The 23,037-nt window shown below is 35.5% G+C and overlaps 2 protein-coding genes across 3 annotated transcripts in view; both read right to left on the bottom strand.

Annotated features, from left to right (window-relative positions):
* Positions 1 to 23,037, bottom strand: part of LOC106090365 (uncharacterized) — a 30,248-nt gene that overhangs the window by 1,211 nt on the left and 6,000 nt on the right. The window contains exons 2-8 of the mRNA XM_059369447.1: positions 16,464 to 16,637; positions 16,128 to 16,397; positions 13,167 to 13,397; positions 10,215 to 10,388; positions 9,913 to 10,149; positions 7,644 to 7,716; positions 2,027 to 2,382 (exon numbers count right to left, since the gene is read on the bottom strand). Of these exons, the coding sequence (XP_059225430.1) occupies positions 2,027 to 2,382; positions 7,644 to 7,716; positions 9,913 to 10,149; positions 10,215 to 10,388; positions 13,167 to 13,397; positions 16,128 to 16,397; positions 16,464 to 16,637 (1,515 nt within the window). The remainder of the gene's footprint in view (positions 1 to 2,026; positions 2,383 to 7,643; positions 7,717 to 9,912; positions 10,150 to 10,214; positions 10,389 to 13,166; positions 13,398 to 16,127; positions 16,398 to 16,463; positions 16,638 to 23,037) is intronic.
* On the bottom strand, positions 9,736 to 14,337 carry LOC106090340 (fat body protein 2-like). 2 transcript variants are annotated; one of them, XM_013256515.2, is made up of 5 exons: positions 13,966 to 14,337; positions 13,167 to 13,397; positions 10,215 to 10,388; positions 9,834 to 10,149; positions 9,736 to 9,776 (listed from the first exon to the last, which is right to left on the bottom strand). In XM_013256515.2, the coding sequence occupies exons 1-4, from the start codon at positions 14,056 to 14,058 to the stop codon at positions 9,862 to 9,864; spliced, it is 786 nt and encodes a 261-aa protein (XP_013111969.2). In that variant the 5' UTR covers positions 14,059 to 14,337; the 3' UTR covers positions 9,736 to 9,776; positions 9,834 to 9,861. The 2 variants fall into 2 exon arrangements, with proteins under 2 accessions (XP_013111969.2, XP_013111961.2); XM_013256507.2 differs by lacking the exon at positions 9,736 to 9,776 and having other exon boundaries at positions 9,786 to 10,149; positions 13,966 to 14,335.

Genomic DNA, 23,037 nt, shown 5'->3' on the forward strand with positions numbered 1-23,037 from the left:
GAGCGCACCAGATCCCATAAACGCTCTGAACAAATTGTTATAATACGAACGCTTGTCTTATCAAAGTGTGCTCTAGTACGATATTGATATTATTTCAGGGTCCGCCCCCTAAATCGCCCATGTTTGCCTACTATGACTATGATAAATACTATCGAATTTGATACCGTATCAAATTTTGAGGCCAAGTGTTTTGGGTCGTCTCACCCCGTAATCTCCCCCTAAACCATTGGCAATTGAAGTTCTAATAAAGAAATTTGAGAGTAGAGGAAGATGCTGATACTTTTTCAGGGCTAAGTGCGTGGATGGCCGCCCCAACCTACATACCCTTAAATCTGGACATATTTTTGGGTTATGGCAAAAAGGGGATTAAATCTGATATCTGTTTTATGGCCAAGTGTTTCAGGGATGCCTCACTTCATAAAATCCCCTTAAACCACACATATATACCGAGTATAGTAATATGGAGCTCAAATGTGGTTTTTGGGAGTAGAGTAGGAATCTGATATCCACTTTCGGGGCAAAGGCTTTGGCTACTCCAATCCACCACCAAAACCAAGGGAATGAAGTAGATCTAACATCCAAACTTTAATGGGCGAACCCTCCCCTTACCCAATATTCAAAAATGCCAGATTTCGAAAATAATTCTATGAGTGTACTACTATTACACTCATAGAAAAAACTGGCATATTCTATTTATTGATTTATTCAAAACTAAAAAATTTTTAATTCATTGTCAACAGACAGTGTTTGCTGGTATCAGCTGACTAATTTTTCTGGGTGCACATTTAGATTTAAACCCGCTGTGGACAATGTGTGTCTATAATGCTTCCTCCATGTCCGCCTTTTGCTTCGCTCATATACTCCGAGGCTTTTAAGGAACTATGGATAGACCGGTCTGAAAAGGATTTTTTTTTGTTCTCAACATAGAAACATTGTGCGGTAAGCCTAACGGAATGTAAGGTTGGGTGCTAATTGGGTAGAAGAATAACTTGTCCACTGGTGCTATGTGATTTCTTTGGGTGAATGGGGGTTTACACGTCCATATTAATCCATTTTGTAACACTTTCTCAATGTTGTTGCGGTTTCCCATAAAAAAGAGAAACTAAACCCGGTGTCTCTATGCATAATGGAAAAACGAATCATTGGTCAAATATCATATACAGTAAACGCTACAATTGAAATTAAATATTTTTGATTACAATTTTTTGGCATTTTTTAGTTGACCACGGAGTACACTAAAATTAATTTTATGACATACACTGGGAAGCAAAACCGTGTGAATGTTTGACTTTTTGCATTTCGGAAGAATATTAAAATCAAAAATAAAACAACGTCTCTGGTCTCTGTTGGGTGAAATTACATTTCGCCTAATGGAAACTTTAATCTAAAAAGTCATTGTGCTAATCAAATCCACAGTCCTAGTGCTAAGAAGAATTAGATCCTATTACCCACAAAAGCTAGCTAAACAGCTAGCAGACTAAATATCAGCTGTAGAATCAAATAATTTCTAACAATATATCCATGAAATTGAAGGAATTGCATGTCTAATTTTTCTTATCTTTTAAAAATAATGGTCTATGAATAAAGTATCAAAATCCCACTATTTTCCAAAATAATTGTAAAAGTGCAAAACTGAGTGCTTGTACCAATTTGTACTATTTTATTGCGTGGACTTTTCCTCTATTTTTGATTTTTCATATTCGAAAGAAATGCAAAAAGTTAAACATTCAGTTGCTTTTGCTTCCCACTGTTCTTTTGTTGAAAGATTCCCATCGAAACCTTAGGGTTGTTAAAACAAATGACACTTTCAGTGTATTTTCCCGAAACAAAAAAATATATACATAATGGAAATACCACTGGCATCACGGCCTTAGTAGACATCCACAATGGATTGGACATTCACTGAATACAACCGATTAACACAATCACCCACACCAATCTTTGTTGAAATTCGACAAACACCAATTCCTGATGAATGTGAAAGTACTTTCACTTTCCTCTATTTTTGCTGTTATTTAAATCTTACCAAATTGATCTGCACCAGCTGATCGATTTTTGTCTCATCTATGACACCCGCTGCATTTATCACAACATCGAAGAAGTCAATCTTTTCTTTAGCTTCCGCGTAGGCTGCCTTGATGGTCTCGCTTCGTGTCAGATCCACATGTATATAATCCACATAGGCATTTTTATAGGTTTTTTGCAAATATTTTAAATAAGTCTCATTGGCTATCAAATCGAAGATAATGATGCTCTTTACGTTTCTAAGCAGAAATGCTTCTGCGCATTTTTCACCAATGCCACCGAAACCTCCGACAAGTATGACATTTTTTCCTTCTAACTGCATGTTCTGCGTCTTTTCTAGTTTCTTCTGCTGTTTTGCTTCTAATGAATATCGTTCTTAAAGGCGTTAGGTTTTAAACTGTCGTCGATTGTTTTTTTTTTTTAGTTAAGGCAGTTTTTGCTTTTATACCTCCTCCAACGTGGTGCGGAAACTGTTAATTAGCCATTACGCCCAGAAAGGCATTGAGTTGAATTAAATTTTAATAATATTGATTTCCCAATGTTCGTTAGGTGTACTTGTTTCGTCAGGCTGTTTACTACAAATTATTGACTACGACCAATAGTGCACATAGCAAATTTTAAACAGTGAAAGCGAAAGTGAACTCGGAGGAGCTACATCAAATTCTGAACCGTTATGGCTCATTAGCAACATCCTATCTAGTGTCTATACGATATTTCCATATTGCACATGTTTAGCAGATATGACTTTCCATTTTAGCTATTGACCTCCAAAGGTGACATTTTGTTGAAAACTTATTAAGTACAGTTATATAGGGTGTGCCAGAAAAATTTTACTTTACTTACTTCAATTGGCTATAACAGAATATTTGTTCCACTAGCCGAACGTAGAAAAGCATTCCAAGCGCCTCAATCTTCTGCGCTCATTCTAAAATCTCTGACACCAAGTTTCGAGGGGCCTCCCACTGCTTGATCTTTCCATTGGGCTTTTGGTCTTCCCGGTTTGTGTGTACCACCGTGTTTGCCTTCAAAAGACTTCCTTGCTGGAGCTTCTTCATCCATTCTGACAACATGACCTAGCCAACGAAGCCGTTGTATTTTGATGCGTGTAACTATGCTATCGTCGCCATACAGCTCATACAGCTCGTGGTTCATACGTCGCCTATATTCTCCGTTAACGCAAACTGGTCCATATATTTTACGAAGAATCTTTCTCTCAAATACTCCAAGCACTGCCTCATCTGCTTTCACAAGTACCCATACTTCAGAACCATATATTGTAACAGCACGGGTAGTATCAGTGTCTTGTATAGTGTAATCTTCGTCTGTCGAGAGGTGGCCTTGTTTCTAAACTGCTTACTTAGTCCAAAGTAGCATCTGTTTGCCAGTATTATTCTTCGCTTTATCTCAAAACTGGTGTCATTCGTTTAGGTTACGGCGGTGCCAAGGTAGATAAAGTTACAGACTGTCTCAAAGTTGTGGTTCCCAACTTTTTCCATTTTCTTTATCTGTTCGGTTGTCGGTTGCCTTGGCAGAAAAATTTACTTATTTGAAAGGTCAATAAAAACAAAAGAATTTTTTTTTTTTTATGTGTGAATACAATATCCCAAATTTTTTTTGATGCAGTGTTGAAAATGGCATCGCGTCAATGGCGATCACCATTGCGCATACAAAGATTAAGTCAATTTTTGAAATTCGTGCTCACTCACATATCAATCGGTATGTTGGTAATGGCATTGCGAATTTTGTTCTTGAGGCTGTGCTATGATGGTCCGTGGTCGGATTTACATTACACTCCAATAACGCATGTTTTGCTTGTTGACGCAGGCGATAATTTGAAAGTGAGCCTCGTCACTGGAAAAAACTACAGTGTCTTCAGGCAGGTTGTCGATCAGCTAATCAGTTAATTCTTGCACAACAGCCATTTTATGGGGATGCAATTTAAGGTCTTTATGGAGAATTTGTCAGTGGTGTTAGAAATTCCCATAGCAACTACATGTTTACGAGTTGAACGCCGAGGAAAACGCACAACTGACTGCCTCACTCATTCGATATTTTCCGGAGTTCTGATGGTCCGTTGAAGTCCATTTCTGAGTTTAGCGACACTTCAACACTCCTGAAATGAGTTTACCCACTACAAAATCGAATTACGGCCAGGAAAGACTCTGTGAGGAGGAATTTTAAAGCGAGCGCGGAAGGCTCGACGACAAAGGCCCGCTGCTCCCTAGGCCAGAGCATGATGGCAACTGACGGGGGAGAGAAACATACTTGGGGACTCCCCCCTCAAGATGCGCTTCCTCTCGGCCACCTCCTTGCGCAACTCACCGCTGGGGAGTTTTTTGAAATAATTGAGTTTCCCTGGCGCACCCTGTTCATTCGAACACATCTATAATATACATACATACCGACCCCTTGCCGTCGAAAAGATGTACAGAAGTGACGACATTCAAACTTTACAGGAGAACGTTTTTAATGAGTCCATTTGCACTTAAAAGCAATGGGAATTAAAAACTTGCATACAATAAAATAAAACATTGTTAGCGAAATGATCACAAATCAAACAGAACATTGATCATTTACGAGTATTTTTGGCGATATGTGTCCAACCTATGTCAGTGCGGTAAAAATTCCAAAATATTTCCTCAATTTTTTCACGGTAGGGTTTTCAAAGAGCCGTAGTGTATGGCGACAATTTTGTACGCATTCTTATCAACTGTGTTACAATAAATGATAGGAATTATGATTGCAAAAGCGTTAGCCAATAATTCGTCAATATGAAGATCGTGTTGGGCATCATAATGTTTTTATAAAGATTCTATTTCTATATTAATTTGCTTTCTCTGTATTGGATACATTATACCAACCACTCATGTTGTATGTGCTACAATTTTACTTATGTTAAATGATATGATATCATAGTATCATCTGTATATGGATGGGGTTAGCCAAATGACGAATTATGAATTAGTTTTAAATGAGAGTTGAACCAAACATAAAATGTCAGTTTCCGCAAATCAAAGTTTTTTGGCAAAACAAATTTTAATATCATTTTGATTATTCATATCTTTTGACCTAAACAAATGCAAAAAGTAAAAGTTTTCCCACTTTACCATTTTTTTCCTAATCTTTGTCATATACAGGGTGCGCCAGAGAAACTTACTTATTTGAAAGATCAATAAAAACAAGAGTGCTTCAGCTGTTTTAATTCTTTTTTATTTGAGAATACAAAGTCCCAATTTTTCTACGCAGTCTTGAAATGGCGACCCCATTGCGCATACACTGATTAAGTCGATTTTTGAAATTCGTGCCCACTCCTTGTAGCATATCAATCGGTATATTGGCAATGGCATCGCGAATGTTGTTCTTGTGGTGTGCTATGGTCCGTGGTCGCATTTACATCAGTCCAATAACGCATGTTTTGCTTGTTGACGCAGACGAAAATGTGTAAGTGAGACTCTTCACTGGAAAAAACTACGTTACGTTGCCACAAGTGAGCGACCGTTAGCAAGAAGCAAGAAGCTCTTGACAGCGAAGGCCCGCTGCTTTCTAGACCAGAGTATGTTGGCAACTGACTGGAGAGAGAACAAATTTGGGGACTTCCTCGCCCAACTCACCGCACGGGATTTTTTTTTCAAAAAAGTTAGTTTCACTGGCGCACCATGTGCAAATAACATCTATATTGGCTTTGAAGTTTTCTATACGTAAAAATTTGAAACGAAAGATGTTCTGGGTTATATAGGGCCTTTGTCCATTTATGGACGTATGTAAGCGACATTTTCGCCCAGTGTTGAAGGACATCGGTGTAATATACGCAGCGTTTGAAATGCTTGACTGTTTGCTAACGCAGCTATTACACTTCATGTACTTGTCTTATGACATGTCGTTTTTGTATTCAAATTTAATTTAAAGTGTTTGTCAAAATTGTCATTTTACATACAATTTATCATTTTTGCTATCACACCTGTATGTTATTTTCGTAAGACGTAACTTATGGCTTAATACGAAATAATATACAGGTGTGATAGCAAATATGATGAATCGTATGTAAATTGACGAAACACTTTCAATTGCAAGTGCATACAAAAAGTGACATGTCATAAAACATCTACATGCCGTGTAATAGCGCCTTAAGCAAACAATTAAAGCTTTAAACACAAGCAAAGCAACATGAATCGATTTTAATTGCCAAACTGTCAGCATTCAGTCTTTATTTTGTATTTTTTTGCTTTAACTTTGACTTTTTTCCCTCGATTTTCCATAGTCAAGCAAATATATAGAAAACATTAAAATCAACAACTATTACGTTTTTTGATATCCTTTGGGCAAAACGTGTATTATGATGGCGCCGCTGGTGAATAAAATAACAACAAATATAAAACGATCTTGACTTGATCGATTTCTTGACTCTCCAGAAGCGCATTTACAGCCCGTTTTGGTGTAAATTTTGCACATAGAGTTTTGTTATAGCTTTCAACAGCCGCGCCAAATCGGTCAATAACCTGGTGATATAGCACCCATATAAACTGAACGCCCGATTTGCAATTCTTATCCGATGAACGTATATATGTAAGTTATATCGAAATTTGAACCGATTCCGACCAAACTTATTAGGTATTGCAAAATGTTGGCAAGATTGAAAATTGAGGTGTGGGGTATTGGTTTAGTTGGTGGCAATATCTACTTATGAATCCAAATCAACGGTATTTGTTTAGGTTGTTGGAGAGTATTTACTTATAGTAAATACCGAATTTCAACCAAATCGGATAAATATTTTGATCGGATATAGAAATCTAATCGCAGGATCGGTATGCATATGCAGTAAGGTGAATTTAAGCTGATAGATTTAATCGCTCGAACGATCCTTGTTTATGTAAGCGTTAAAATGTCCTCTAACTATACGCAAAAAAATAAAACGTTCAAGACACTTTTACGAGATACATAATACTTCAATTATGAAGTTTTTATTTTATTGTAACTATGTAACGTTTCGCTTCAACATATCAAACGTTAGCCATGAACGTTGCATTATTGAATCTAGCTAGATTTGTTTATTGTAGCAACTTCGCCTTCGGTAAAAGTACCTTTCTTTTGTTGTAAATCCAAATTTAACTGCAAATAGTTTCGATAGCCCCAGACGATTATTCGTTTACCGGATCAATAATAATTCTCTTTTGTCCCTCCTGCTAGAGAGAGGGTGAGTATTTAAGCGTATAGACCAGTGATGGATAAATACTGATGAGCGGATGGTAAACTCGGAAATTGAAAATTTTTAAAGATTCGGTACGTCCAATGAATAAATATGCATCATAACATAGAAATAAATTCAAATATACTCTGGAAGTCACAACATGTGACAACATTACATTGAACTTGGCATCCTCTTCAATATGCAAAATCGATTTTTAAATTAAGAAGAATATATTACATATATGTAAATTAATTTATAAGAAAAAAACTAGTGGAAACCCCGAATAACTTGTTTATATGACTAATGAAAGGTATTGTTAGCGTAAAACAAAACTTAATATTTGCCACAAATACTTCATGAATTGATCGCAGAAAACGAGTACTTTTGTCCTAAACAAAATTGAACGTTTTTCAGAAAAGAAAAAAAAATTTACTTGACGAAAACTTCTTTGCGTTTAGAACCTGCATATTTTGCAGCCGAATTAATGCAAAATAATACTGTACACTCTGAAATGAAATAGAAATTAAACATGGGCGTATACTAATTTCGCAATTCGGTTTTATAACACCTCAAAATATTGATTCTAAACTGCAAAAAGTATATGTCTTGATAGCCACGAGGTTTGAAATCCATCCTTTCCATCTTTCTGGTTGTCGAAAGCACCTCCGACTTCCAATACCCCAAAAACCGATTACCAGAGTTCGATGGAATAGTTCTTATTAATAGAAATTGTCCAAAGAACTATCCAAGACGCATAGGTTACAATGTCCGTTCATGACACTGAACGTCTAGATTCGTATACAGCAGGGAAAATATGAAAATATTTTCAGCAGTAGTTATTCTCTCTGAAATAAAGCGAGCTCTTATTCCATCGAATATACATGTAGACACATGTCTATAAAAAAAAAACAATATATATTAGAATACATGCCGTTTAAAACACGTTCCATACGCATTTGATGTACATAAGGAAAGTCACATACGTATGTATGACATACATATATATGACATATATATGTAGGACATACACATATCATGTGATAGTAGTACAAATGATATGTGCTGCTATCACATGATATGTACGTTCCATACATACATATATGTGCTGTATGTATGGAACGTACATCAAATGCGTATGGAGCGTGCTCTAATCAGCATGTATTCTCATATGTATTGTATTCTTTATAGACACGTGTCTACATGTATGTTCGATGGAATAAGTTCTCGCTTCAATGGAAAGAGTTGAGTATTTATTAGAAAATCCATTTCACAAGTTAAATTTTTCGTATGTATCACACGATGTGTACAACTTTCAGAGTTGCTATGTGTACAACTATCAGAGTTGTATTTCGTTCAGGCTCGGGTTAAAAAAGAAGCTATTTTGGCATTACGCTCTGGAACACACATACACATTTGTAATGTCTTATTAACTGATATGAAAATATCACAAGTATGTTTATAAGTGTATTCTTCAGTACTTCAAATACCTATTACCAATTTGCAATTATTAAATTTTTGAACTCAGTTCGCCACAGATCGAATTTAACGATGGCTGTGTGGCAACACACATCGTCAGTGTCATTCTCTTCTTCATAGAGAATCCATTGGTTTTTCCATGGTTGTGTGTGGGACTTAGCGGAAGTGGGAGCTATCTTTTTCTGGAAACATCATTTTCCGACTTAAAAATGCTTTTCATCCTTCATTTGTCTACAAAGGCGCCTTATTTCGCTCGAATTTCGTGCGTAATTTTCTCACGGAAACTTTTATTTGTTCCGCGGGCGGAATTTAACACCAATAAAATGTTTTTTTTCTTTACCAAAACGTTTTTTATAGGCACTTATTTTTATTATTTTCTCTTTTTAATAAATTTTTTTTTTCGCAGATAAATAAAGAAAAACGAGCCATTGAAACCAATGAAACATAAATAAAAAAAGATACCGGCAATGCTTTAAAGTACTTTGATTTTTTTTTTGAAATTTTCCTCATAATAAGACTTCCGCCTATTTTTAGCCAATGTTTCGCCAACGTTTTTTTTTATATGGAGCTTGACAGCATTCCTCCTGAAAAGCTGAACAGAATACTCAGCTTTTGGAGGAAATTTGTTAATATTTTCAACTATATCTTCGCATTTTGAGACGAGAGTAATGACCAAGCTTATGATACAAACATTATTCTTTAAGCTCACCGTTTCAGAAGCCGCAAACCTTGATTCCAAAGCTTAATTATGCCGTAGTTCAAATGCAACCACTAGATGGATCACATTTAATATGTATCATCCGAATATTGGTAATTATGGTCACTTACTAAAATAATAATCGCGATGGATAGTTTCAGAAAGACATCGGCAGAAACGCATTAGATTGCAACCCTCTAGGAAGCCAAAGAAGCATACGCATAGCATACAAAATAGGCGAGAAAATCCACTTATTGGGTAGATAAAACAAGCCTTACATTGATAAAAAGCCTTTCGGCTCACCGTTTCAACTCGGCTATGAACTTGGCGCAGAAAACATTAGGGGAAAGAGTTCTTCTCACTGTTTTCTATTCGTTTGCAATTGGAACATTTCTATAAAAATTTTAAAATTGATAACTATGTATTTGTATTTGTTTTATGACTGCTAACCGATAAAGAAAAACGAATTTCACGAATTTTAAACTTCCATCGCTGGTCGCCACAAAACTTCAAATCGCATTTCTTTTACTTCTCCTATATCCAGCATCCAGACAGATCCATTTTTAGCCTTTTCTAAAACCCCAACTAAATTGTCGGCACATATTTCGGCACTCTGCTTTTTCACAAGAGCAAATCGTTCGGCCATAGATGCGGCATATTCGGTTAGGGTCTCCTTGCCGCGAATACTCTCCAATAGGGAAGTGTCGGTAAATCCGGGACAGATGGTAATAAAACTAACGCCAGTATGAGCATAGTACAGGGGATTCTTGAAGAATTTTGTAATCGAATTAGAAAAAAGGCAATATACAATAATAACATAGAATTTCTTACCGCTAGAGCTCTAGTGAATGCTATCAACCCGGCCTTAGCTGCAGAATAGACGGCAAACATTCCGCTCGGTTCCAGACCAACAACCGATCCAATATTTACTATCATACCGCCACGACCACCCTTTGATTTATCCAGGTAGCTTAAAGCAATGAGAGAGCTGTAAATGACGCCTGTCTAATATGCATAAAAAAGTTCAAAATGAATATTAATTTTATTTTTATTTATAGAATTTTATTTTTATCTTAATAAGCACTAAAAAATAAAAAAAAATATAAAAATAATTGAAATTTTTTTTTATCAAATGGAAACATTTTTAAAATATATTGCCTGAATATCATAACCACAACAGCCTTTATTAAGAAATTGACTTATGTCATATGTACATAAGCGGGGAATGAGGTACTACGCGGAGGCTTAACATCAGAGACATTTAAGCCTCCGACATAGGAAATGCTCCAACGTCTCATCATCTTCCTCACGTGGCTTACACATGCTGTCACTTGCACACCTTACTTAATAAATAAGTATAAAACAAGTAAAAATGTATTAAGTTCGGCCGGGCCGAACTTTGGATACACACCACCTCGGGTATATTTGTAAACCCCCCTTCGTCACAATCCGGTGAAAATTTGATAACTTAAGCACAAAAATGCGGCACGGACATTGAGTGGTCTAATATATATATCACTATTCAATTTTCTAGAACAAAGCTATATCTAAATATAGTCCGATCTGAAATATACTTAATTCAGATATCGATAGGCTTAAAACAACCTACTGTTTTCAATTTCAGCGAAATCGAGTAATAAATAAAACTTTTATGGGCTTCAGACCCTTTATCGGGAGGTCGGTCTATATGGCAGCTATATATAGATATGGACCGATCTAAACCATATTTAGGTCAGATCTCGGGAGGCTTAAAATAACCCACTGTTTCAATTTTCACTTTCACGGTAAAAAAATAAAGAATTTTTGCTATATATATATACATTTATATAACAGCTAAATCCAAAAATACACTGAAGAAAAAAATCAGTAAAATCATTTAATTTTATGGAATAGAAGCTATAAGGCAAAAATATTGAATAAAAATATTAATTGGGATTCCATTGCAGGATATTGTCCGACTTTAGAACACTGTTTAAGGCATTCTATTCAATGAATAGTATAGCATCAACCATTGGGTGATCGCCGTGCGAAGGGCAAAAGAGTTTTGCCAGAGATGTTTGTGTTTGTTGCTATTGGCATCGTTGGATTTGAATAAGAGAAGTAAGATTTGATTTGTTTTCTATTGCGTTTGTGAATCAAATCGTCTTAAAGAGTCCTGTTCTAATTCAGATGTGTGTTTTACAATCTACTCTAGTTGGGATGGTTGTAAAGAACCATGATCCATTTGACATCGCGCGCTGATGATATTTCTTGGTCGAAATTGAAATCGCGATACGGTATAACCAGTCAAATGCTTCTAGCAACAACACACTTTTGCTGACTTTTAAATGTTTTTTGCTATACTATTCTTTGAATAGAAAGCATTAAAAAATGGTCTAATGCCGGACAAGGCAGATAAAAATATTAATTTCAAAACAAATCATTCACCTGTGAAATAACAAACGAAGCATGCAAACAAAAAACGATATTAAAAAATTTTAAAAGTTCTCCAAATTGTTGATTTTAGTCGATGGAGCCATGTTCTAACAACAAAACAAATCGCTTCAAATATCGCACACATACTTTTTAACTATGTAGGTAGGTATGCCCTACAGATATAGACCCATTGATCGACTCAGAATCACTTTCTGATTCGATTTAGCTATGTCCGTCTGTCTGTCCGTCTGTCCATGTTAATTTGTCTACAAAGTACAGGTCGCAGATTTCATCCGATCGTCTTCAAATTTGGTATGGGCATGTTTTGAAATTTGTTTTGAAATTTGTTAGGAAGGATTTTCTCTTGACTCTCGACATTACTGGTGAATTTCATGGAAATCGGTTATGATTTAGATAAAGCTCTCATATATATATCGCCCGATTTTTACTCCTAAAGCCATTGCAAGCGCATTTATTGACCAATCTTCCCAAAACCTTGTACAACACTTTCTTCGACGACTGCGACAATATCTGAGAAGTTTGCTCGAAATCGGTTCAGTTTTAGATATAGCTCCCATATATATGTTCGTCCGATTTGCAGTAATATTGCAATAAAATGGTTTTTTCCTAACCGATTCTCTCGACATTCGGCGGGAAGGATTTTCTTATGACTCTCGATATTACTGGCGAATTTCATAGGAATCGGCTTAGATTTAGATATAGCTGTCATATATGTATATCGCCAGATTTTCACCACAAGAGCCGCTGCAAGCGCATTATTTGACCAATCTGCCCAAAATTTTGCACCACGCTTTCCTCGACGAGTACAACATTATCTGACAAGTTTGTTTGAAATCGGTTCAGAATTAGATATAGCTCCCATATATATGTTCGTCAGATTTTGAGTCATTTGCAAAAATGTTGTCATTTGTCAACCGTAGTTATTACTGTTTGACATATATTTGATCGCCGAGGTCCATCAAAATTGGTTCAGAATTGGTAATAGCTCCCACATTGTACTTATAGGGTAGGTGTAGAGTATTATACAGTCGGTACCGCCCGACTTTTGCCCTTCCTTACTGGTTAAGGATTAAAATAGGCCAGTTTCCGTGTCCGTGTTTGGATATAGTTTCCATATAAACCGATCTCCCCATTTGATTTCTTGAGTCTCCAATTCTTTTCTGATTTTGCTGAAATTTTTCACAAAGACTTCTCCTATGACCTTCACAATCAGATTCAAGTATGGTCAAAATGTGTCTCTCTTACCAAAGAATTTTTTCAATTTTGGTTAGTTACGCGGCATATACTACTTTGAATTACGCAAATTTATGTATGTCATAATTAAGCCATTTAAATATTAGAACTTACCAGATTTATGCCAATTGTGAGATCAATTAAACGATCGTTCATCAAGCCGCAACCATTGACAAGAACATCAATTTGATTGTGAACAATGTTAGAGGCTGTGCGAAAAGCCTCTTCTATTGATTCACGTTGTATAACATCGATGGGTATAAAGTTCAAACATGTTTGGGGAAATGTTTTCGCAAGATCCAACATTAGTGCACCATTTTCATGCAGGTCGCAGATTATAAGGTGCTAAACAGAAAAGGAAGACATTTCAGGGTTTACATTGTTTTTTGTTTCTGCGCCTCTTGGCGCACTAAAATGTATAAAAACCAATTTGAAGCTAATTCGTATTGGACCCACTTGGCCTTTTTTGGTCTTCTATCGCCAGACCATAGTTTTATTTTTGTAGCTATAGGTTAAAGCATGGGACGGGAACCAAGACCACAAATCCCTTGATGCCCAATTGAATTTTATACATCTTTCATTTTCCTTTTCGAGGGCTGTACAAAAAGCGTAGTGAATTTAAAAATTTCTTGGGCTATGTGTATTCGAATTTGGATTGTTTTGTTGTACTCAAATCCCTTGTGTTATGCATGCCAAGGTCTGCGATTTGAAATGATTGTAATTTTTGACGGCGGTTTTTCTTGGATGTGCATTTTGGTTCGTCTACGATTTTTTGCTTATTTAAAAAAAGGTTAAGAATCCATAAAACTGTATGTGATTGTTGCAAAGGGTGAAGCTACCAAAGAAATTCAGAAAATTCGCAATACTTTTTGTACAGACCTCGTGCACACACAGTGTTGTTATTGAGAATTACCTTAATCTCTTTCCTCAGAAAAGCCAGTAGGCACTTTTGGCCTATTCCGCCAAATCCACCGACATATACAACATTTTTACCTTTCAACTCCATGTGTGTTGCGGCTACAAGCGGTTACATGCACAGCTAACAAAGTTAAATTCCAACGATCGTAGTTGGAATGGTGGTTTGCAGGTTGATATTGACCGAAACCTATGAAACGCGGTCTTACGTCTGGTGCGGTTGCAAAGCAAGTGCACCATGGCTAATGTTGCCACTGATATTAGCCAATACTAGGTGTATGTTTTTTAATATACCGTCAGTTTTTTTGCCAAATCACTTGTGCAGCTAGATTTGCGAAATAATATTTTTCCAATTAGCAATTGTTGGTGGCAGGTAAAGGAATACCGGTTTTATTTTGTGGTCAGAAATTTGATAAAACCGAGTGCGATTATTGTTGTTGTTTTTGTATTATTCTTTAGATCAGCAACGTCGTATACTGATGTCTTGTAAGAAAAACAAAAAGAAAACGAATGTAAGAGACGGGGTTTAGTGATATTGACGTAAAAAAAATTTATTGATACCCAGGTTTAGCACTACGTATTTTAAACGCCATTAAAATGCAAATTAAAATAGTTTGCGGTTTAGTGATCTCACAAGTACAATAGACGCTTAAAACTGTAATTGTTTTCAACTTAATTATCAGTAAACTAGAGAATCATTAAAGTACATAAAACTTCCTTTACTGTGTCATTCGTCACTCTGTTCGTAACATCTCGAAATATGCGTCTGAAAACCCATAAAGTACAATATATATATTCTTGGTCATCATTTTAAGTCGATCTAGCCATGTCCGTCCGTCCGTCGAAAGCGCGCTAGGCGCTTGAAATTTTGCACAAATACTTTTTTATTTGTGTAGGTCGGTTGGGATTGTAAATGGGCCAAATCGGTCCATGTTTTGATATAGCTGCCATATAAACCGATCTTAGATCTTGACTTCTTGAGCCTCTAGAGGGCGCAATTCTCGTCCGATTTGACTGAAATTTTGCACGTGGTGTTTTGACATCACTTCCAACAACTGCGCTAAGTACGTTTTGATATAGCTGCCATATAAATCGATCTTGGGTCTTGACTTCTTGAGCCTCTAGAGGGGGGCAATTCTCGTCTGATTTGACTTACAACAACTGTGTTAAGTTTGATTCGAATCGTTTCAAAATCTGGTATAGCTGTCATATAAACCGATCTTGGATCTAGATTTCTTGAGCCAATAATCTATTGCCCAATTCTCATCTGATTTGTGACTTTCAATAACTGTGCTAAGTAAAAACAAATCGGTACATAACCTGATATAGCTGCCATATAAACCGATCTGGGATATTGACTTCTTGAGCCTCTAGAGGGCGCAATTGTCATCCGCTTCGGCAGAAATTTTGTACAACGGCTTCTCTCATGACCTTCAACATACGTGTCTAATATGGTCTGAATCGATCATTAGCTTAATACAGCTCCCATATAAACCGATCTCCCGATTTTGCTTCCTGAGCCCCTACAAAGCGCAATTCTTATCTGAATGAACTGAAATATTACACAATGACTTCTACAATGTTCTGGATTCATTTATGGTCCGAATCGGACTATAACTTGATATAGCTCCAATAGCATAACAGTTCATATTTTATATTCTTTGTTTGTCTAAAAAGAGATACCGCGCATAGAACTCGACAAATGCGATCCATGGTGGAGGGTATATAAGATTCGGCCCGGCCGAACTTAGCACGCTCTTACTTGTTTTTTTTTTAATAGATTCAAAAGCGGCTGAAACTATTTTCATGAAAGTTTCACAGATGGTAGAGTTTGGTGTTTTCTCATTAAGACTATTTTTGTCTAAGCTCATAACATTGATGATTGACTGGGTAATTCGTCGAAGAATGCCTCTGATGAAGGGATGGAATACCAGAAATCACCCACGGTTGTCAACTAAAAGATATGTTGGACAACCATTGGTTTGGTAGTTACCCCTGTGGTAAATGCCAGCCAAAAATAGCCTATATTGAACGCATAGACTACAAAAAAATCAACAGTTTATTTACAATATTTCATTCCATTAACGCCGACTTCAATGAGAAGCTCTTTAACATTTTGTGATTATTTATCTCGGATCGAGTGGGTTTCTTCTATTGGGCCTTCCACATAACTGGCATTTCCATTTCGGATATTTCACCGCGATCCAAAAGCCACACCGCACCCAATTTATCCGCCTCGATGGCTTTGATTATGTTCTCGGCGCACACATTGGCAGGCTGTGTCTGAAGCGTTACAAAACGTTCGGCCATGGGTTTTCCGAATTCGACCAAAGTCACCTTGTCCTTTACGTTATCCAGCAAACTAGTTTCTGTTAATCCTGGACAGATTGTAATAAAATTCACACCGGTGTTGTTGAAGTACAAAGGATTCTTAAAAAAATTAAAAAAAAAAAAAAATTATGTTATTTTACAAAAAATTTTTTTTCTTTTTCTTACCGACATGGCTCTGCTGAAGGCAGTTACACCATGTTTAGCAGCCGAATAGATGGCAAACATTCCCGATGCCTCTATACCAGCCACCGAAGAAATGTTTGCAATTACTCCTCCACGTCCTCCTTTCGATTTGTCCATGTATTTCAGGGCAATCATTGAGCTATGAAGGACGCCGCGCTTTATTAAAAAAAAGGAACATGTGTTTAATGCTTTTTACGACTGCATAAAACATGAAATTTTTGGATTTAATGTAAAAATTTTAATATATATATATTACTTAAATTAGATTTGCTATTAATTCCAAATGGGTTTATTTGTATTTCAGCTTCTATTGGTATGGTCTGAACATCGTTTTGTGATTTTTCAGGGGATATTATACAACTTTTGACCATATATTAAGCAAAAATGTTAAGCAAAACGAAGTGTGTTGTACTTCTGCAAAGCTATCTACTCGTATATTTCAGTTTCCCCGAAACTATTATGATTCTAATAAGCCATGAATAGTACGCGTACTTACTCTTTCTAGTAGTGAGTAGTGCAATGAAGTAAGCTGTCTTAGTGTTGGTGCGTAATGCACCTCTACCGAAATTTTCGGTTGCAACCACGACATTTATGTCGCTACTGAAAAATAGTTGTGTAGACTACAAGATGGCGACAAACATCGATACATAATTTTGGCCGAATCATAATAATTTTCGCTAATAAAGTACGTATGTGCTGTAATTAATCGTTTTTAATTGCAAATAACTTTATTCCATATTGCATGGTGCTATCAAAACATACATTTTCATTCGTAGTTGCAGGAAAAAATTTACCAATACCTATTATGTCACCCTGTTACGCAAATAAAATTTCATTTGACGTACCTGCAAGCGAAATTTTAGGTAACGGTACCGGTGACGACAATTTCGTTTAGGATGTGTCAATGCTTTTTTTATGGTAGCGAACGTTGTGGCAACAATGAACGGTTTCCGTCTTAGCGTTCGAAGCCCCCAACATAACTTCCAAACGATACGCAAAACCATGTGTATACCCTGGAAATATTTGTAGGTGTGTGGAAAAGAAATCATGGTTGGTCTGGTGTGGCTGTGGCTTTCATTTTTCCATTCTATAAAATTTTTGTTCATTAAGCTCATCTCAAAAGAGAAATTAACACAAACAATAAATACCAGAATATCGGACCGATAAAACTAACAGATATGTAATTTATGTCACATCGCGGACAAATCCCAATAGAAACATCAAAACATTGCTCATATTTTTCCGTTAAAAGGCAACTGTTGAGAGCCCCATTCATTCGGGAGTTTGCTACGTCTTTGTAAAGATACATTAACTGATACTCTATCAGTGCGAGTTTAATCCTGGTGCAGACAATAAATAAGCTTCTCCTTTTTTCTTTTTAGAATCCTGTTAGAGGAGCATATACGAAACACAGATCTGAATAGAAATGGCAAACATTTCATCACTTATACCTATGACATCTACTTCATGGCCCAATAACAAGACGAAGTCATTTTCGAAACTAGCAAATCGACCTCTCGACAGACAAAAATCTTACTCCAAGTGATAATTCCCACAGATAAAAATAAAAATTTGAGAAGCAAACATTTTCGTCGAAAAAACAAAGACAAAATTTGTTTATTTTCCTGCAACAATTTATTTTGAATCTCGGAACGCACTCGCTTTGCAAGCCAACATATAACAACAACATAAGTAGGGTTCGGAATTCTATGCAAATGCATTACCGTTGTCGTGCGTCTATATACAAAGGCTATAATATATCTTTACGAATCAAGAACAGTAGATTAAAACGCCATTTGTTTGCGCATATTGTAGTATATTTCGCTTCAAATGAATACTTTTGCACATCTGTCCAAAACGTTCATATTTAGGCTGTAAAATTGCTATAAGTTCAATTCAGCTAAAAAAAACGTTCGCAAGAATATGGAGAGTTACCACTAAACGCTCAGTCTAAGTTTAACATGTTATTTAATGTTTGCTTATGCTGTAATCATACGATATGTGTTGTCATATGTATTTCTATAGATACCAACTTTGAAAGTTGGACACATCGTGTTATACATACGAAAAATTTTATATGGAAAATAGATTTCCGAATAAAAATATGCAACTCTTTCGACTAAAGCGAACATACATGTAGAAACATGTCTATACAAAATGCAATACATGCCGATTACAGATTACTTATAAATACAGAGAGTGACAGCACATACGTAACGCACATAGAATGTGATAACAGGCTTTGATTGCAATACGCTGTAAGTTAAGACTAGGCTTAATCAACGATGCATGGCGTGTGTTAGCGCACGTATGTATATGGCAGCTGTATTGAAATGATCTGCACTGCTCTTAGTTTCGTCAAAATCGGGCAATAAAGACGCTATTTATGGGCGAAAGACCTTTAATCAGGGAGATCAGTTTATATTGGGGGCTATAACCAAAAATGTCCCGATCTGAACCATAGTCGGCACGGACGTCGAACACATTTCACTGTGTACAATTTCAGAGAAATGGGGCTAATGCAGCTTTTAGGAACCAAAGCTCTAAATTAGGTGATCGATCTAAATGTGGTCTATATTAAGATTTAGATCGATTTGAATCATATTCACACAAATAACGAGGATTTTAGCACGAATCATTGTGCAAAATTTTAGTAAAATCTGGCGATAAATGCAGCTTTAATGGGCTAAGACCGTTAAGCGAAACATCGTTCCATATGGGGGCTATATTAAGATATGAACCATATTCGACACGGGGAATATTTAACCTTTTGAAGTTTAAATTCTTCGATAGAGTTTGGATGTTTTTTCATTATGAAACAATTCCCAAATAAAGAAATGAAACACACTGCAAACAAAATGGGAATTATTTCATCTTTTTGGAGCATTATTTCATTTAGTTAAAGTTAAATTTTAATCGAGTTGTTTCAAAACTTATTACTAGAAATACGAGTCTAGAATAGAAATAGAGATATAGGCATATAGAACTATGGAATTCGAAATCATTACTTGTAGACACAGAAACAGCAAATTGTTGTATATTCCCACTAAAGGGCAATTATATGATAGAAAATTTTTATTAAAAAAAAATTAATATACCCCAAAAACTGAAAATGTCGCAACAATTAAAAAGCGACGACCATCAAGTTAAACTTTATCAGTTATTTAAGATTCATTACCAGTCACCACTAAAGTTGCAGGCGGACTCATTGCCTCACCATGCCACCAAATTCATTGCTTGTTTTGTCAAGTACTGGAGAGGATACATTGCTAGACTTTTAATAAATATTTTTTTCTGATTAAAATTAGAACATTAAATGATTTTTATGCAGTTTTTGCATTTTAGTATAATAAATGAGTAAGAATGAATTGAATTCAAAATTAGATGTTTTTTTTTGTTTTGAATATTATTTCATAAATTTATTTGTTTGCATATTATTTCACAATGAAATAACACCCAAAATTTTGGACTTTATTTCATGTTTTTGGCGTTATTTCCAAAAACTTGTGGCTTTTTCATTATTTTGATTTGGAGTTAATTTCATTTATGTTGGGGATTATTTCATTAGAGGTCTTTACCTTTGAATACAATTATGTCCTTTACCCTACTATTTCTTAATCTTTGAGGAAATTTTAATTTTAAATTTTAACTTTATTGAATGATTTTTCTCTTTAATAATAAGATGCATTTATGATGAAATGGTGGTATAATTTTGCCATTGTTTCCTTAAACAGTCAGAAGTTTGTTATCTTTAAATTTAGTTTAACAGCCATTTTTTGTTTTATTTTTTGGTAATATTTGAGGTCGAAGTGTTAAGTTAGTTTATTTTTTTGTTATATTGTTAGTTCCTATTTTATTCTTTATTCAATAATTCATCTTTCTCATGGAACACATTGTCTGGAAAACATACATAACAAGTAAAAAGGTTTATTTGGCAGCTACATCCCAATGTGGTTCGATTTGAACGATATTCAACAAAAAGGTTTAGAGGGGTACCGCAACTCGCTGTGACAAATTTCATCGAACTAAAATGCTCTTTTTATAAATTCATTACACAATATCGGTATATCCAAATATATGCCAAATTTCATCGGATGGATCCTTATGGCCTCAATAACCTATTTCGGGAGATCGTATGGTCGGTCTATAGGGCAGCTATCCAAATATAGTCCGATCTGAACCGCACTTCACAGAAATGGGTAGAGGTCTACCAGAACTCACCGTGTCAAATTTCATCTAAATCGGATGAAAAATGACCAAGACTTTAAGTCTAGAGATCGGTCTATATAGCGGCTACATATTACTAAAATCCGATTTTATGAGATCAGAAGATCAGATTTAAGTACAAAGAATACGAAATCATCAACATTTGTATCTGCAAAATTATAAATACCCAAAAAAGGTATTTATTGGGTATTTTCCCAATAAATTCCCAAGCGTTGGGTATTTACTCGGTAGAAACCCATCTCTATTTATTGGTAAATTTTGAAGAACAAAATATTAATCTTTTTGTCAGCTATATCCAAACATAAACCGATCTGAACCACATAGGACATGTCGAAACGCCTAACACAAGTCACTGCGTTAAGTTTCAACGAAATCGGATAATAAATGCGCTTTTTATATGACCGTTAGATGGTCGTTCTTTATAGTACCTATTACCAAATCTGGTATGGACCAAATAATAATCATCATTTTTTATTATAACTCCACTACTATATCCGTAGCTATATATTACTAGAGGCTGGTCTCGATTATATTTTATTCAGGTCCAAGTAACATTTTTAGACATTAAATCTGCTTTTTATGGGATTAAGACCCTAAATTGGTTGATCGGTCTATATGACAGCTATTTCTATATTGTCTGATCTGACTCATATTTGGGTAGGATGTCGGGAGGTTGAGAACAACTCACTGTTTAAAATTTCAACGAAATCGGGTAATAAATAAAGCTTTATGGCTTCAGCCCCCTCACCGGCAGATCGGTCTATGTGGCAGCTATATATATATAAATATAGCATCGGACCCAATATTTGGGTCCGATGTCCGGAGGCCTAAAACTACTTACTGCTTTAAATTTCAGCGAAATCGAATAAAAAGTAAAGCACTTATGGGCATTAGACGCGTAATCGGCAATTGGTCTATATAGCAGCTTCCAAAGCTATCCAAATATGGTCCGATTTGGCGCATTCAAGAACTAAACCGGTGGAGGGTACAAAAATCCATTTAAAGCTAAACAAAGGGCGGACTTGCGAAAAATCAATTATTTAACAAACATTTTAGGGCAACATTTTTTTCAGCGTAGATGTCATTGTGAATATGGACCGCGTATTTAACGACCTACTTTAATATACATATGTACATAATACGAGTACGCATTGTCAATAAATAATTGCTATCTTGAAAACTAAATCTACTCGAAAACGAAATTATACCCTCTGTGGTATTTTATTAATTTCTATTAACACCTTTCAATATTTACACTTGCAATCTGGAGACGACAATGAAAACAAATGAAATGGTGGGGCATGGCTGAAAAGTGGAGACAATTTTATTAACTATAAAATTTTGGTAAAACAGAGTACAAACTGGCTTATAGTTTAAAAAAGTTGGAATTTTATGTACAATTTTTGAGCTTGATGAAAAGAAAAGGCGGAGGAAGGGGCTGTACACTAATGTGGTCATTTCGTTTCAATGACCTCTAATTGTCTTAACATTCCGACGAAATAAATCTATCCGCTTGATATTTTGTGCATAAAATTCTTATCACTATCATATACATATGTATGCCGTTTATGTTCAGTTCCTCAATTTTTGGCTCTATATATTAAAATTGAAAGTCACTCAGTAGAAAGTATAGTATTTTATTAAAAGAACGAAATTTTCTTCACCAGTACGGTTACCAAAAATTTCGCTGCAGGTAGGCAGCTTAAATGAAACTTTCTTTGCGTAACAGGGTGACATCATGGGCGTTGGTGAATTTTTTCTTGCACCTACGAAATATGTGTTTTAATAGCTCAATGCAACATGAAATAAAGTTATTTGCAATTAATTAACGATTAATTACAGCACTTTATGTACTTTATTAAAATTCGGCCAAAATTATAAATCGATGTTTGTCGCCATCTTGTATTCAACACAATTACTTTTCAGTGGCGGCATAAATGTCTTGGTTGCAAGCGAAAATTTCGCTAGAGGTCATATCCAGCTTATATCTGAATTCATGGCCATAACATTAAATTATATGCGAAAGAAAAAACACCCGTTATAATCTAATATTGCCCTCATATATACCGCCCAAGAAAATTATTGGGTTGCCCAAAAAGTAATTGCGGATTTTTTAAAAGAAAGTAAATGCATTTTTAATAAAACTTAGAATGAACTTTAATCAAATATACTTTTTTTACACTTTTTTTCTAAAGCAAGCTAAAAATAACAGCTGATAACTGACAGAAGAAAGAATGCAATTACAGAGTCACAAGTTGTGAAAAAAATTGTCAACGCCGACTATATGAAAAATCCGCAATTACTTTTTGGGCAGCCCAATAGTATGTTT

The sequence above is a fragment of the Stomoxys calcitrans genome, chromosome 1, assembly GCF_963082655.1.
Source record: "Stomoxys calcitrans chromosome 1, idStoCalc2.1, whole genome shotgun sequence".
Taxonomy (NCBI): domain Eukaryota; kingdom Metazoa; phylum Arthropoda; class Insecta; order Diptera; family Muscidae; genus Stomoxys; species Stomoxys calcitrans.

Excerpts from the sequence above, each read along its gene's own strand:
- LOC106090340 (XM_013256515.2), bottom strand. The coding sequence starts at position 14,058 with ATGGAGTTGAAAGGTAAAAATGTTGTATATGTCGGTGGATTTGGCGGA. Across the intron at positions 10,389-13,166 it reads TCACAATTGGCATAAATCTG|ACAGGCGTCATTTACAGCTC; the intron begins GTAAGTTCTAAT and ends TATGCATATTAG. Across the intron at positions 10,150-10,214 it reads CATTCACTAGAGCTCTAGCG|AATCCCCTGTACTATGCTCA; the intron begins GTAAGAAATTCT and ends AAATTCTTCAAG.